Raw genomic sequence first — 16,180 nt, 5'->3', positions numbered from 1 at the left:
AATTTTTTACAATTTATTCTTAAAGATTCACATGGTGTCATTACATTTAAACTACTTAACACCAAGGATGTCATTATTCCTGACCAAATCTCCAACTCCGTTTACTGAAATTCCTCCCCAAACTTGCAGGACCCGTTACCATACATCAGTGCTCCTGTAGACCTTCATTATTGTTCCACTCTCTTTCTCTTACCTTCAAATATTCCAAATTTTGACTCCAGAGCACCCGCTGACATTTTTTTACATCTCGGTTTCTATGTTTTTGTATATAGTTGAGTTGCTTGGTCTTGTTTCCATGTAGGAGATATAGTGTTTGGCCGCAATTCTTCCATGAAGATGACTTCTACACAAACTTCACTAAGCAGCAGATGGATGTAGCTGGGTCCCACTGGTCGCTGCCAGTTCTGAACTGATGACACTGCTGGACATCTGCCGATTTAGAAGGGAAAGAAGCATGGTGTGTCTTTTGAGTCTCCTTGTCTGACTACTGCATCTACAATCTTCAGTGTTACCCATTTTTGTTACTTCTACAAGAGAGTTTGAACATCACATCATGAAACTGCAGTCTACTGTGAGATCGTTTACTGAGAGAGACCTGGCTGATGCAGTATAACTACCTTGTGTATGTCTTATGACATGAAGCTGTCTTCCACAACCTCACCTTTGTGGTAGACTTTGTCTGTTCATCACCCAGCTTTAAACTTCCTACACAGCTGTTTCTATCAATGACCATTATCTATTATGATCATTATCACCTGTAGATATAATTGATTAGTTGTTCACATGAGTATAATCAGACTGTGTGCAAGTGCACCTAGAAGAACTGATACTGAAGGTAAAGGGCAGTCACCAAATATTGACAAGATTTAGTTTTGTCTTTTGTTCAGTCACTTTGCATTTTGTTTCTTGATAAATTAAACTATTAATACTTCTATTTTTTAAAGATTCTTCCTTTGTAGCATTTTTTAAGACATGTCAAAAACATTTGCACCGCACCATAGCTGCACTTTAAAAAGCATATCCTAAAATTTGAGTGTTCTCTTTCATGTTTACCTACTGCTAAAGCTTGAGCTATGCCTCATAGTTCATAGGGAATTTTTGGGCATTTCAATATTTACCCCCAGTTCATCAGAGGTTCAAGTACCTGAATATCTGTCTCATCAGATAAACCAACACCGATTGACTTGTGTAGAGTGGATCGGTGCTCAGTACTAGGCCGAAATCAAAGGGTCTGAATTGACCCTTAGGCGGGCTTTGCACGCTGCGACATCGGTAACAATGTGTTACCGACGCTGCAGCGATAGTCCCCGTCCCCGTCGCAGGTGCGATATCTGGTGATAGCTGGCGTAGCGAACATTATCGCTATACCAGCTTCACACGCACTGCCCAGCGACCCGCCACCTTATTAAGGGAGTGGGTCGTGCGGCGTCATAGCGACGTCACACGGCAGGCGGCCAATAGAAGCGGAGGGGCGGAGGTGAGCGGGACGTAAACATCCCGCCCACCTCCGTCCTCCCTCATTGCAGCCGGGACGCAGGTAGGGGATGTTCCTCGCTCCTATGGCTTCACACACAGCGATGTGCGCTGCCGCAGGAACGAGGAACAACATCGTAACATCGGTCATTTCCAAATTATGGAAATGACCGACGCTACACCGATGATACGATTACGACGCTTTTGCGCTCGTTAATCGTATCAAAAAGGATTTGCACACTACGATATCGCCTGCGACGCCGGATGTGCGTCACTTTCGATTTGACCCCACCGACATCACACCTGCGATGTCATAGTGTGCAAAGTGCCCCTTAGTCTTTTCTACACGATATTACAGATCAGAATTAGGGATAAACGGATCCAGGGAAGTTTGTGTTTAGCGCGTTCTGTTGGACTTTAGTTAAGTTCAGTTCAGGACCCGGACGTGACACGAACATGACCCTGGACCCCGAATGTCACCCTTGTGAGAAATTTCCTTACCTGCCGGTGACCACAAGTGACCTATGGAGCTTTGTCCCAAGAACGAAACTCCATAGGATTCGATGGGCAACGTGAGAAATAACACCATTGGATTACATCGGAATTCGAGGGTTTCTTTTTCTGTAATAAATTGGTGAACAAGGAAGTGTGGGGAATCTTTATTCAAATAAACTATTTTTTCTTGTGTGTTTTTTTAACTCTACACTTACTGGGTTAGGCTACTTTCACACTTGCGTTCAGCGCAGTCCGTCACTATGGAGAATAGCGCAGTCCGTTAACTCACTGCGCTATTCTCCATAGACTTGTATGGACGACGTTGCATCCGCTGGACGACGCAGCGTCGTTATTTTGACGCTGCGCCGGGCGGATGGAACGCTGCATGTACGTTTTTTTGAGCAGCGTAAACCTTTATTTTTCACTGCGTATGCTCCCTTTTTTTTTTTTTTTTTTAAATCACAAACTTTATTTTATTTCTCGGTGGCCGAACGTTCAGCTGAGCGCTCGGATGCCGGCATGTCAGGGCACTCAGCTGAGCACTCGGCCGCCGGCATGTCAGGGCTCTCAGCTGAGCGCTCGGCCGCCGGCATGTCAGGGCACTCAGCTGAGCACTCGGCCGCCGGCATGTCAGGGCTCTCAGCTGAGCACTCGGACGCCGGCATGTCAGGGCACTCAGCTGAGCACTCGGCCGCCGGCATGTCAGGGCTCTCAGCTGAGCGCTCGGCCGCCGGCATGTCAGGGCACTCAGCTGAGCGCTCGGCCGCCGGCATGTTATAGCGCTCAGCTGAGCGCTCGGCCGACGGCATGTGAGAGCGCTCGGCCGCCGGCATGTGAGAGCGCTCGGCCACCGGCTATTAAGAGCGATCAGCTGATAGTTCACAATAGTCGGCTGCCGGTACTGTAAAGAAGAAAAATAAATAAATAAATAAATAACGCTTTTCGTTATTTTGTACGATCCGTAGCATTGCATTGTGCCACTATATGCAACGCATCCGTTGCATCCGTCACACAACGCAATGCTACGGAAGCCGTCCAACGCAAGTGTGAAACTAGCCTTAGTAATGAGGGTGTCTGGTAGATGCTTCTCCATTACTAACCACTGGGCTTGATGCCGGCTGTCAATTCACAGCTGACATCAACCCCAAAAGTATTGCCCTGATTGTCACAGCACCAGTGCATTTGGGAAGAGCCGAGGAGAAGTGCCAGAATTGCTGCATCTAATTAATGCGCCACTTCTAGGGAGACTATGAACAACACCAAAACTCAGACGTGGACTTTTTGAGTTTGAGCCCCAGTCACCAGGTATTTGGTACAAACCACAAATTTTACAATTCAGCTTTGCTCAACCCTAATCATAATATCTGGAGTATAAGACAAGGTGTAACTCAGAATCAGTAATGTAATATATGTAAAGAGTTACTTCACGGGGCGTGTCCTGACATGGAAGCGTGAGGACGCTGGATTCCAGAGCTCCTGCGCCCACAGCCAAATTTTATTAGATCCTGCAGTCCCCACTTACCCAGGATGGCCCCTAAGAAGAGACCGGGGGTAGCGCCCGCCTCTGCCTCCCCGGTGACGAGCCAGAGACCCCAGGGGAGCCTCACAAAGTTCCTGACGGCGCCGGGCTCTGAACCTCCGCAGGCGGCCCGAAGCAAGATGGCGCCGGCGGGCGCGTGGCGTCCTCCAGCGGGGGATTCCCCAGGTGCAGCTCGGCACTCTCCCACAGCCTGTGAAGCAGTGCAGGGGATCAGCGGTGGAGAGAAACGGAGGACAGAGTCGGCGGTGAGACTGGACGGAGCGGGCCCAGGTACAGAGGACTGGAGGAGGGGGGAGGCTGCTCAGCCTGCCTCACAGCACGCTGCTGTGGATAGTGAGGGGGCCCTGGGTGGATCACCAGACCCGGGTATACCTGCCATGCTCTGCACACAGGGGACCCCCCCGCGGCACACGGAGCCTCAGGCTATATTAAACAACTTGCACTCTGGCCCCCCACAGGGGGACATACAAGCCCTAAGAGAACTTATTTTGGCCCTCCCCAGCAAGAAAGATCTAGAGGACGTTGTGGCTAGAATTGAATCCTCCCAGCAGATGGTGCTGTCTGCCCTGAGGGAGGAAATGGTGGTACTGGAGGACAGAATTGAGGCCACAGAACAGGCTCAGGAGTCCCTGGAGAGCAGAATGGAGAGGATTGAGAGAGACTGTGAGTCATCCAATGCCCGCATCAGAGACCTTGCCCTGCTCTTGGATGACCAAGAGAACAGAGGCAGAAGAAATAATATCAGGCTGAAGGGTATACCGGAGGACTGGCCCCAGGAACTCCTGCGTACTAAAGTCTTAAACATCTTCAACCGGGTCACTGATCGCCCCTCGGAGGCTACCTACCTCTTCGACAGAATTCACAGAGTCGCAAGGCCGGGCCCTAGATCTGTCCCCTCCTCTAGAGATGTACTATGTTGTTTGCATTATTATGGAGACAGAGAAAGGATCCTACAGGGAGCTTGGTCATACGGACCTGTGGAGATGGATGGGGCCATGGTGAAGTTATTTCCTGATGTCTCCAGCCGCACACTATATATGAGACGCCTGCTTCATCCTCTCCTGCTTGGCATCAAAAAAGTGAACGCCTTATATAGATGGGGCCATCCCTTCCATTTGATAGTACGCAAGGGGGACTCCGTGTTCTTGCTGAGGAGGCACTCGGAGCTTCCGAATCTTTTTGCCTTCCTGGGAATACCAGACTGCTCAATTCCGGACTGGATGGAGTGGGAACCCCAGGCACCCCCGGGGCTGCGGAGGAGGAAGGGAGGCACCCGTCCTACCCAAAGCGGTGATCCTTGAGGGGCATGGCATGTACCGGGTGCTGCTGGGAGGAAGGAGTGGACCAAGCTATGAGACGGAGGTGCTTTCGATGGGAGACGGTGTCAAAGAACTGGGAGCTGGGAGGCTCTCTTACGTCTCTACGACCCCTAAGCAGGAGTCCTGGCCTTGGGCTAGTTTTTCTGGACATAGTTTATTGACTTGAGTTTTTGAAAATCCTATTTCTATGGCAATGACTAGTTTAGGTTTGGGGGTGGGGGTGGGGGGAATGTTTTTCTTTACTGCGTTCGTCCTGGGTGGTGGGGTGTGTGGGTGGTTAATCGGCTGACCCTCCCTCTTCGTCGGGGAGAAGGGTCATTTAGTACTAATAAGAGGGGCGCGGGTCTGCGCTCTGGCCGCATGTCAGTTCTTGTCCCTATCTTTTCCTTAGTAGTCCCTGGGCTGGTCCCTGGTACTGCGTGCGGCAGTCCTGCTGCTTTTCCACTTTCTTGTTCTCTTCTCTGAACTTCTTGCCTTTCTCTCTTCCCCCTGCTAAAGGGTCTCTGCTACTTCCTCCCTTGTCTATACTTTTTCTTCCCCCCCTCTCTTTTTACCAGCTTTCCCCCCCCCCCCCTTTTTTTTCACCTCTTCTTTCTTTGTTTGTTTCTCTAGGGTCTCGCGACAGAGAATGGCGAAACAGAGGAAGGCCGAGCTGCGGGTGGGCTCACTGAATGTCAAAGGCCTTCATAGCCCTGAGAAATGGTCTATCCTACTGAACCTTCTCTGGAAAAACCGAATCCAGGTAGCCTTCCTCCAAGAGACACACTACTGTGAAGCTAAACCTTACAGACTCTCGGACAGAAGGTACCCCATAGTGCACCACTCACCCTCCCCTGATCCTAGATCTAGGGGCACGAGCATCCTTATGTCCAGTACGCTCCCTTGGGAATTGTTGGATTCTCAGACAGACGACCAGGGTAGGCTTATGATACTCAAGGGACGCATTGCTACTCAGACATTCACATTCGTGGCAGTATACTTACCTAATGCGGGCCAATGTCCCACCTTGCTGCGTTACCTTGAGAAGATAGAGGAATTCTCGGAGGGCACTCTGGTTCTCGGGGGTGACTTTAATGTAGTGTTGGAACCGTTGAGGGACAGTTCAAAAGGGGTGTCCGGTATGCCACACATGACGCTGCGCCGGATGAGACGGGGACTACATGACCACCAACTGATAGACACTTGGCGATTGCTGCACCCATCAGACAAAGACTTTTCATTTTAGTCTGCAGCGCACGACTGCTATTCTAGGTTGGACCTCTTTTTTATTAAACATGGGGACCTACACTCTCTGGTGGATGCTTCAATTGAGTGCATATCTTTCTCTGATCACGCCCTGATCACGGTCACTCTGTCCCTTGGATGTCCCATCGGGAGGCAGGGTCAGTGGATATTGAACACCTCGCTACTCAATGAGCCTGTGACAATGCAAGAAATAAGGGAGGCCTTGACGGAATACTTTGACTGTAGTGGGAGGGAGGGGGTGTCCCCCAACATTGTTTGGGAAGCTCACAAATGTGTTGTGAGGGGATTATTCATCAAACATGGGGCCCGTCTAAAAAGGGAACGGGAAGCTGAGGTTACATCTCTCCTAGCAGACATAAGGGAGTTGGAAGCAGTACACAAGGGGTCTCTGGGAAGGAACGTGGGCGCCAATCTGGCCAGGAAGAGGGAGGAACTCAGGTCCTTGTTATATCAAAAGGCCAAGGGAGTGCTAGCTAAGTGCAGGCGGCATTTCTATGAATATGGCAATAAAAGTGGCAGGACCCTGGCTAGAGCCCTCCGGACACAGAGGGCGAGGGGCTATGTTCCTAGAGTGCACATTTCTGGCGACAGGTGGGCCACTCTTCCGAAAGACATTGCCTCCGCCTTTAAAGACTTCTACTCCTCTCTCTACTCAATAGATGGGGGGCGGTCTGAGAGGGCCAGGACGGAACTACGGCAGCGTATCCAGAAGTACATTTCTAACTCCGGTTTGAAACACCTTAAACCGGAGGATGCGGATGCCCTGGAAAGACCCATTTCAGAGGAGGAGTACTGGGCTGCAATTAAAAATTCCCCCACTGGTAAGGCCCCTGGCCCAGATGGCTTCCCCCTGCTTTACTACAAAAAGATGGGCTCCATGCTGCTCCCCCCATTTCTCTCTGCCTTTAACAATATCTCACTCTCCGAAAAAGTCCACTTGCTGAGAGACTCTCTGGCCGCTAATATAGTAGTCATCCCTAAAGAGGGTAAAGACCCTACTTCTTGTTCTAGTTACCGACCCATCTCCCTCCTCAACATAGACTTGAAGCTCTTTACCAGAATATTATCAGAGAGACTCTCTCCATTGCTGGGGGGGATTGTCCACCCGGACCAGGCTGGGTTCATGATGGGAAGGGAAGCGAGGGACAACACCACTACGGCGCTGAACTTAATCCACAGGGCTAATTCGGAAGGGTTGCCCCTGATGCTCCTGTCGACCGACGCAGAAAAAGCGTTCGACAGAGTCAATTGGATATTCATGGAGGAGGTTCTGCGGGAGGTGGGGTTGGGGAGGATGATGCTCAGGTGGATATGCTCTCTGTATAGTAACCCCTCTGCCGCGGTCAGGGTGAACGGTCTCCTTTCAGATAGATTTCCCATTCTTAACGGCACAAGGCAGGGATGCCCCCTCTCACCCCTGATCTTTATCCTGACCCTGGAACCCCTGCTTAGCCGAATTAGAGGTAACATTGACATTTCCGGCCCTATAGTTGCTGGTTCCACCTACAAAATCGCGGCGTACGCGGACGACTTACTTTTCTTTATTACCAACCCTCGGGTCTCCCTGCCCAATCTACTGAGAGAGCTGGAAACATACTCCTCTCTTTCTAATTTTAGAATTAACATGTCAAAATCGGAGGCTATGAATGTATCTCTCCCCCAAGATCATGTTATTTCGCTACAATCTGCGTTCGGGTTTAAGTGGGCTAACCACTCTCTGAGGTACCTGGGGGTCCAGCTGGCTGCAGACACTAGCCAACTATATAAGCTGAACTATCTCCCTCTCCTGCAGTCCATTAGAACAGACTGCGCAAATTGGGCGAGGGGCCTCTTCACATGGTTTGGGAGATGTGCAATATTAAAGATGAATATATTACCACGACTTCTATACCTCTTCCAGGCCCTGCCAATTAAGATCCCGAGCTCTTTCTTCAAGGAATTGGCCTCACTATATACTAAATTTATCTGGGCGAATAAGCCGGCGAGACTTTCCCGTTCCCTACTGTGCAGACCTAAGTGTAGGGGAGGGCTGGGAATACCTGATATGAAAAAATATTACTGGGCCACACATATGGTTAGGGTTCTGGATTGGTGCCGCCACTCTAGGATGAAACCATGGGTCGCCCTGGAACAGAGCTTCTCGGAGGTACATTTACCGGCCATGCCTTGGCTCGTAAGCTTTTTCCCGTCTACTTTGAGATCTCATCCCACTATTGGCGCTACTCTGGAATGCTGTTCGAGGGGCGAGGTTCGGCGCCTCCTCCTGCCGTTGCCTTCCCCCATGTCACCAATTATAGGAGATCCGGATTTCCGTCCTGGCCTCTCGGACCCAGTTTTTCGGAGCTGGGTACAGGGAGGCAGATTCAGAGCTTACCAGCTGGGAGGGGAGGGTGACTGGCTATCTCTTTCGGATATTTGTGGTCTCTTGCCTCCGGACCCCCTGGGGAGATGGAGGGCCATGCAGTTGAGGCATTTCATGAGCTCCCTTCCCTCCTTCGCCCGGTACGCTGGGCCTCCCACAAGATTCGAAAAATTGTGCTTGGGAGAGGGGGCCCTGCGGCACTCACTTTCCCTGGCATACAATTTGCTATCAGACCCGGGAGATTTGCCCACCCCGGTCTATTTGCGGCAGTGGGAAAGGGACCTAGGGACGGCTCTATCTGACACGCAACGAAACAACGTCCTAATGATGGTACATAAAACCTCCACGGCTGCTGTGAGGCTCTGGGGAAACACTCTCCCCCCCCCCTTTTTTTTTTCTCTCCTCTCCCCCTTTCCTCTTTTTTCTTCTCTCGCTCTCCCTTCTTCTCACTTCCTTGTCCCCTATTTTCCCCTACTCTCCCCTCCCCCCTATTCCCCTTTCTACCTCTTTCTCTTAACCTGTTCTAAACTCTTTTCGGGCTTTGCTCTCTCTTTCTATGTTCTGTATTCTACCCTTGTTGGGTTGGTTCATAAAAGGATTAAATTGGGCCTGACTCGAGCAGTTGCAGTGACTAGATATGTACAGGGGTGCGGAAGGGTGGGCTACATGTCAATGTTAAATATTTGAAATCTGTTATTCTGTTCTTTGTGGAGCAGGTGTTACTTTGTATGTTCTCGAGTCGGTCTTTAAAATAAAGAATTTAAAAAAAAAAAAAGAGTTACTTCACTAGCAGAATAGTGAGTGCAGCTCTGGCGTATAATACAGGAGATAACACAGGATCAGTAATGTAATGTGTGTACACAGTGACTGCACCAGCAGAATAGTGAGTGCAGCTCTGGAGTATAATACAGGATGTAACTTAGGATCAGTACAGGATAAGTAATATATGTACACAGTGACTGCACCAGCAGAATAGTGAGTGCAGCTCTGGAGTATAATACAGGAGGTAACTCAGGATCAGTAATGTAATGTATGTACACAGTGACTGCACCAGCAGAATAGTGAGTGCAGCTCTGGAGTATAATACAGGAGGTAACTCAAGATCAGTAATGTAATGTATGTACACAGCGACTACACCAGCAGAATAGTGAGTGCAGCTCTGGAGTATAATATAGGAGGTAACTCAGGATAAGTAGTGTAATGTATGTACACAGCGACTGCACCAGCAGAATAGTGAGTGCAGCTCTGGAGTATAATATAGGAGGTAACTCAGGATCAGTAATGTAATGTATGTACACAGTGACTACACCAGCAGAATAGTGAGTACAGCTCTGGGGTATAATACAGGAGGTAACGCAGAATAAGTAGTGTAATGTATGTACACAGTGACTGCACCAGCAGAATAGTGAGTGCAGCTCTGGAGTATAATATAGGAGGTAACTCAGGATAAGTAGTGTAATGTATGTACACAGTGACTGCACCAGCAGATTAGTGAGTACAGCTCTGGGGTATAATACAGGAGGTAACGCAGCATAAGTAGTGTAATGTATGTACACAGTGACTGCACCAGCAGAATAGTGAGTGCAGCTCTGGAGCATAATACAGGAAATAATTCAGGATCAGTACAGGATCAGTAATATAATGTAAGTACACAATGACTGCACCAGCTGAATTAGTGCAGCTCTGAAGGATAATACAGGATGTAACTCATAATGTATGAACACAGCCTCTGCACCAGAAGGATAGTGAATGCAGCTCTGAAGGATGAGGATGTAACTCAGGATCAGTATAGGATAAATAATGACATGATAACCCAACACAATGGCATTGACCACCTCTAATCTTTGGCCCATGGCTGGACCTTTATATACTTAACTTTATTTGAAGGGACTAAGGGTTGGATAAATATAGATTGGTCAGCAGGTCGTGCTCCCCAGGTTTCGGCTGATTTTGAGGGTACAAATGAGTTGCTGTCAAGTCAGCAATAAACAAGTAGCTTCACAGGGGCAGTCCGCTCTGACGTCCCCACCTATTGCAGCAGACTGTCTCTTTTTCTGGAGTTTCCATTATCTACATACAAATCATTATTGTAGGACTTCTCTGAGGTGGGGCTGCAGTAGAATTACAGACTCGTCTGGTTATTATTATTTATTATTATTATTTATTATTATAACGCCATTTATTCCATGGCGCTTTACATGTGAAAGGGGTATACATAATAGGGACAAGTACAATATTCATAAACAATACAAGGCACAGACTGGTACAGGAGGAGAGAGGTTCCTGCCCGCGAGGAGAGAGGACCCTGCCCGTGACGAGGAGAGAGGTCCCTGCCCGCGAGGAGGAGAGAGGACCCTGCACGCGAGGAGGAGAGAGGACCCTGCCCGCGAGGAGAGAGGACCCTGCCCGCAAGGAGGAGAGAGGACCCTGCCCGCAAGGAGGAGAGAGGACCCTGCCCGCGAGGAGGAGAGAGGACCCTGCCCGCGAGGAGGAGGGAGGTCCCTGCCCGGGAGGAGGAGAGAGGACCCTGCCCGCGAGAGCTCACAGTCTACAAGGGATAGGTGAGGATACAGTAGGTGAGGGTAGAGCAGGTTCTCTTACATATTATAACTGACCCCCAGAGTCCGCAGTGTGCCACTCCCGGTAAATTTCTGATGTCATGGTGGTGGCTCCGAGTGGCGAGGTGTCCGTACCGGGTGTGTGCGACAGGCTTTTGTAATAGGGGGGGTTAAAAATAATATTAAAAAAGGGGGAAAGAATAATAATAAAATAAATAAATAGTTTGTGACACCAGTTGGGATGTTCGGCTTTGTTATTATGGCCGGGCACTGCTGGAGATCCCCAGGAGTTAGGTGGTGATGCGCAGTGCCAGAGGATTGTCCCCTCATCACCCCCCCTTCCCAACTACGGCTGGTTCCCGGTGATGTTGAGGTAGGGATGGAGCAGCAGACTATAATTCAGCCAGAGACATTGCACGGAGCTTTTACCTTTTACTGGAGCTCTGCAGAACCTTCCAGAACATTTCTCACAGCATTCACAATGATGGTGGTCTGACCTGCCCCAATGAGAGTTTGGCTTCTCTGCTGTGTGGTGGCAGTGTAATAATAATAATAATAATAATAATAATAAAGTTTATTGATATAGCGCCAACATATTCCGCAGCACTTTACAATCAGGTGGGGGGTTGTATAGACAAAAACAAAACAAAATAATACATAATTCAACAGCTACAGTAGGAATGAGGGTCCTGCTCGAAAGCTTACAAACTATGGGGAAAAAAGGGGGACACAAAAGGAGAAGCACACTTGTAGGACTGGCCGGCCATAGTGTACTCTTCCTGCTACTATTTCCCTACCTGGGAATAGGTATCTTGGTGTCCTGGGATTTCCAAAACAAGAACAATCTGGATTTTTAGTCCCTTCTGGTGAGGAGGCGACTTAAATACTGAAGAAAACTCACGTTTTCTTCTAGAAGTTTCCAGACTCAAACGTGTCACTGAGCTCCCAGGAAATCACTGCTTCTTATAAAAAGGCTAAAAGCGGTCTCTCAGTTTGACACTAACCTTGGAAGTCCTGACTAATACTCTGCCAATGTGTAGCTGCCCCTACGGAGGTTTCAACAGTTACCTCAGGACAGGACGTCTCCATATTACACTCCTCACTTCACCTCACACCGACTGCAACTGCCACTGTTTGAATTTACCTCACACCTAAGCTCCTCCCCTTAATCCTTCTAGGGCGCACACACAAGCTCCTCCCCTTTCTCCTTCTAGGGCGCACACACAAGCTTTGTTATCAGCTCAGGTGACCAGCCCCAGTAAGGGAGTGCGAGCAAATGTGTGTATGTGGTGAACAGCAGAGAAAACCAAATCTCATCAAAACTGGCTATACATGTTATACATACTGAAATACACGTGTAGCTATTATGTGTGGTGATCCAGGCACAGGGCGCCACAGCAGCAGTAAGACACACTGTGATCGTCTATTATCTGAGGAATGACGATGGAGGCTCCAGAGAGGAGTTCCCCTTTAAGCACAGCACACACTCTTCTCATACACACTCTGATCTCAGTGATTTCCCTGCTTGTGTTTTAGGAGCGTTGTCTTATGCAGACCTGGGCACCTCTATCAAAAAGTCTGGAGGCCACTACATCTTTTTACTGGAGACCCTCGGCCCCGTGCCCGCCTTCCTGAGACTATGGGCAGAATTTGTGATGATCCGGTGATGCTCTTTTTTTTTTTATATTTTTTTATATATATTTATATATAATATATATATATATATATATATATATATATATACATATATTTCCGATGTTATATTTATATAGAGTTTTAAGTAAGCAAAAAATATTATTATTATTATTTCTATCAGTTTCTCGCCTTTCCATAATCTTTGCCAGCGTTTAATGAATGGACATTTTCTTCTACGTTCAGCAGAATCAGTGAACATTACCTGTGTGTTTTGCTTTTAGGCCGGCAAATATTGCTATGGTGTGTATAGTATTCGGACGATACATTATAGAACCCCTATATGTACCATGCAACGCACCGACCACCGCTGTCAAACTTGTCAGTGCCATCGGCATCGGTAGGTGGTGGGTATTCTCCATCCTGGGTACATTATCATAATTATATTCTTGTACATAGAGGGCAGTATTATAGTAGATATATTCTTGTACATAGGGACAGTATTATAGTAGTTATATTCTTGTACATAGGGGCAGTATTATAGTAGTTATATTCTTGTACATAGGGGGCAGTATCATAGTAGTTATATTCTTGTACATAGGGGCAGTATTATAGTAGATATATTCTTGTACATAGGGACAGTATTATAGTAGTTATATTCTTGTACATAGGGGCAGTATTATAGTAGATATATTCTTGTACATAGGGACAGTATTATAGTAGTTATATTCTTGTACATAGGGGCTGCATTATAGTAGTTATATTCTTGTACATAGGGGCAGTATTATAGCAGTTATATTCTTGTACATAGGGGCAGTATTATAGTAGTTATATTCTTGTACATAGAGGCAGTATTATAGCAGTTATATTCTTGTACATAGGGGCAGTATTATAGTAGTTATATTCTTGTACATAGAGGCAGTATTATAGTAGATATATTCTTGTACATAGGGACAGTATTATAGTAGTTATATTCTTGTACATAGGGGCTGCATTATAGTAGTTATATTCTTGTACATAGGGGCTGCATTATAGTAGTTATATTCTTGTACATAGGGGCAGTATTATAGCAGTTATATTCTTGTACATAGGGGCAGTATTATAGCAGTTATATTCTTGTACATAGGGGCAGTATTATAGTAGATATATTCTTGTACATAGGGACAGTATTATAGTAGTTATATTCTTGTACATAGGGGCTGCATTATAGTAGTTATATTCTTGTACATAGGGGCTGCATTATAGTAGTTATATTCTTGTACATAGGGGCAGTATTATAGCAGTTATATTCTTGTACATAGGGGCAGTATTATAGTAGTTATATTCTTGTACATAGAGGCAGTATTATAGTAGATATATTCTTGTACATAGAGGCAGTATTATAGTAGATATATTCTTGTACATAGGGGCAGTATTATAGCAGTTATATTCTTGTACATAGGGGCAGTATTATAGTAGTTATATTCTTGTACATAGAGGCAGTATTATAGTAGATATATTCTTGTACATAGGGGCAGTATTATAGTAGTTATATTCTTGTACATAGGGGGCAGTATTATAGTAGTTATATTCTTGTACATAGGAGCAGTATTATAATAGTTATATTCCTGTACATAGGGGCAGTATTATAGTAGTTATATTCTTGTACATAAGGGGCAGTATTATAGTAGTTATATTCTTGTACATAGGGGGCAGTATTATAGTAGTTATATTCCTGTACATAGGGGCAGTATTATAGTAGTTATATTCTTGTACATAGGAGCAGTATTATAGTAGTTATATTCTTGTACATAGGGGGCAGTATTACAGTAGTTATATTCTTGTACATAGAGACAGAATTATAGCAGTTAGATTCTTGTACATAGGGGGCAGTATTATAGTAGATATATTCTTGTACATAGGGGGTAGTATTAGGGTAGTTATATTCTTGTACATAGGAGCAGTATTATAGTAGTTATATTCTTGTACATAGGGACAGTATTATAGTGGTTATATTCTTGTACATAGAGGGCAGTATTATAGTAGATATATTCTTGTACATAGGGACAGTATTATAGTAGTTATATTCTTGTACATAGGGACAGTATTATAGTAGTTATATTCTTGTACATAGGGGCAGTATTATAGTAGATATATTCTTGTACATAGGGACAGTATTATAGTAGTTATATTCTTGTACATAGGGGCTGCATTATAGTAGTTATATTCTTGTACATAGGGGCAGTATTATAGCAGTTATATTCTTGTACATAGGGGCAGTATTATAGTAGTTATATTCTTGTACATAGGGGGCAGTATTATAGTAGTTATATTCTTGTACATAGGGGGCAGTATTATAGTAGCTATATTCTTGTACATAGGGGACAGTATTATAGTAGTTATATTCTTGTACATAGAGGGCAGTATTATAGTAGTTATATTCTTGTACATAGGAGCAGTATTATAGTAGTTATATTCTTGTATATAGGGGCTGCATTATAGTAGTTATATTCTTGTACATAGAGGCAGTATTATAGCAGTTATATTCTTGTACATAGGGGCAGTATTATAGTAGTTATATTCTTGTACATAGAGGCAGTATTATAGTAGATATATTCTTGTACATAGGGACAGTATTATAGTAGTTATATTCTTGTACATAGGGGCTGCATTATAGTAGTTATATTCTTGTACATAGGGGCAGTATTATAGCAGTTATATTCTTGTACATAGGGGCAGTATTATAGCAGTTATATTCTTGTACATAGGGGCAGTATTATAGTAGATATATTCTTGTACATAGGGACAGTATTATAGTAGTTATATTCTTGTACATAGGGGCTGCATTATAGTAGTTATATTCTTGTACATAGGGGCTGCATTATAGTAGTTATATTCTTGTACATAGGGGCAGTATTATAGCAGTTATATTCTTGTACATAGGGGCAGTATTATAGTAGTTATATTCTTGTACATAGAGGCAGTATTATAGTAGATATATTCTTGTACATAGAGGCAGTATTATAGTAGATATATTCTTGTACATAGGGGCAGTATTATAGCAGTTATATTCTTGTACATAGGGGCAGTATTATAGTAGTTATATTCTTGTACATAGGGGCAGTATTATAGTAGTTATATTCTTGTACATAGGAGCAGTATTATAATAGTTATATTCCTGTACATAGGGGCAGTATTATAGTAGTTATATTCTTGTACATAAGGGGCAGTATTATAGTAGTTATATTCTTGTATATAGGAGCAGTATTATAGTAGTTATATTCCTGTACATAGGGGCAGTATTATAGTAGTTATATTCTTGTACATAGGAGCAGTATTATAGTAGTTATATTCTTGTACATAGGGGGCAGTATTACAGTAGTTATATTCTTGTACATAGAGACAGAATTATAGCAGTTAGATTCTTGTACATAGGGGGCAGTATTATAGTAGATATATTCTTGTACATAGGGGGTAGTATTAGGGTAGTTATATTCTTGTACATAGGAGCAGTATTATAGTAGTTATATTCTTGTACATAGGGACAGTATTATAGTGGTTATATTCTTGTACATAG

General features: G+C 45.3%; 1 protein-coding gene across 1 annotated transcript in view; it reads left to right on the top strand.

The window, feature by feature from the left end:
• Positions 1-16,180, top strand: part of LOC142303076 (cystine/glutamate transporter-like) — a 34,658-nt gene that overhangs the window by 3,488 nt on the left and 14,990 nt on the right. Inside the window, exons 2-3 of the mRNA XM_075344171.1 lie at positions 12,529-12,655; positions 12,909-13,024. Of these exons, the coding sequence (XP_075200286.1) occupies positions 12,529-12,655; positions 12,909-13,024 (243 nt within the window). The remainder of the gene's footprint in view (positions 1-12,528; positions 12,656-12,908; positions 13,025-16,180) is intronic.

Source organism: Anomaloglossus baeobatrachus, chromosome 4 (genome assembly GCF_048569485.1).
Source record: "Anomaloglossus baeobatrachus isolate aAnoBae1 chromosome 4, aAnoBae1.hap1, whole genome shotgun sequence".
Taxonomy (NCBI): domain Eukaryota; kingdom Metazoa; phylum Chordata; class Amphibia; order Anura; family Aromobatidae; genus Anomaloglossus; species Anomaloglossus baeobatrachus.
Note: the sequence above shows the minus strand (reverse complement) of the source record. Positions and strands in the feature narration are given on the sequence as shown.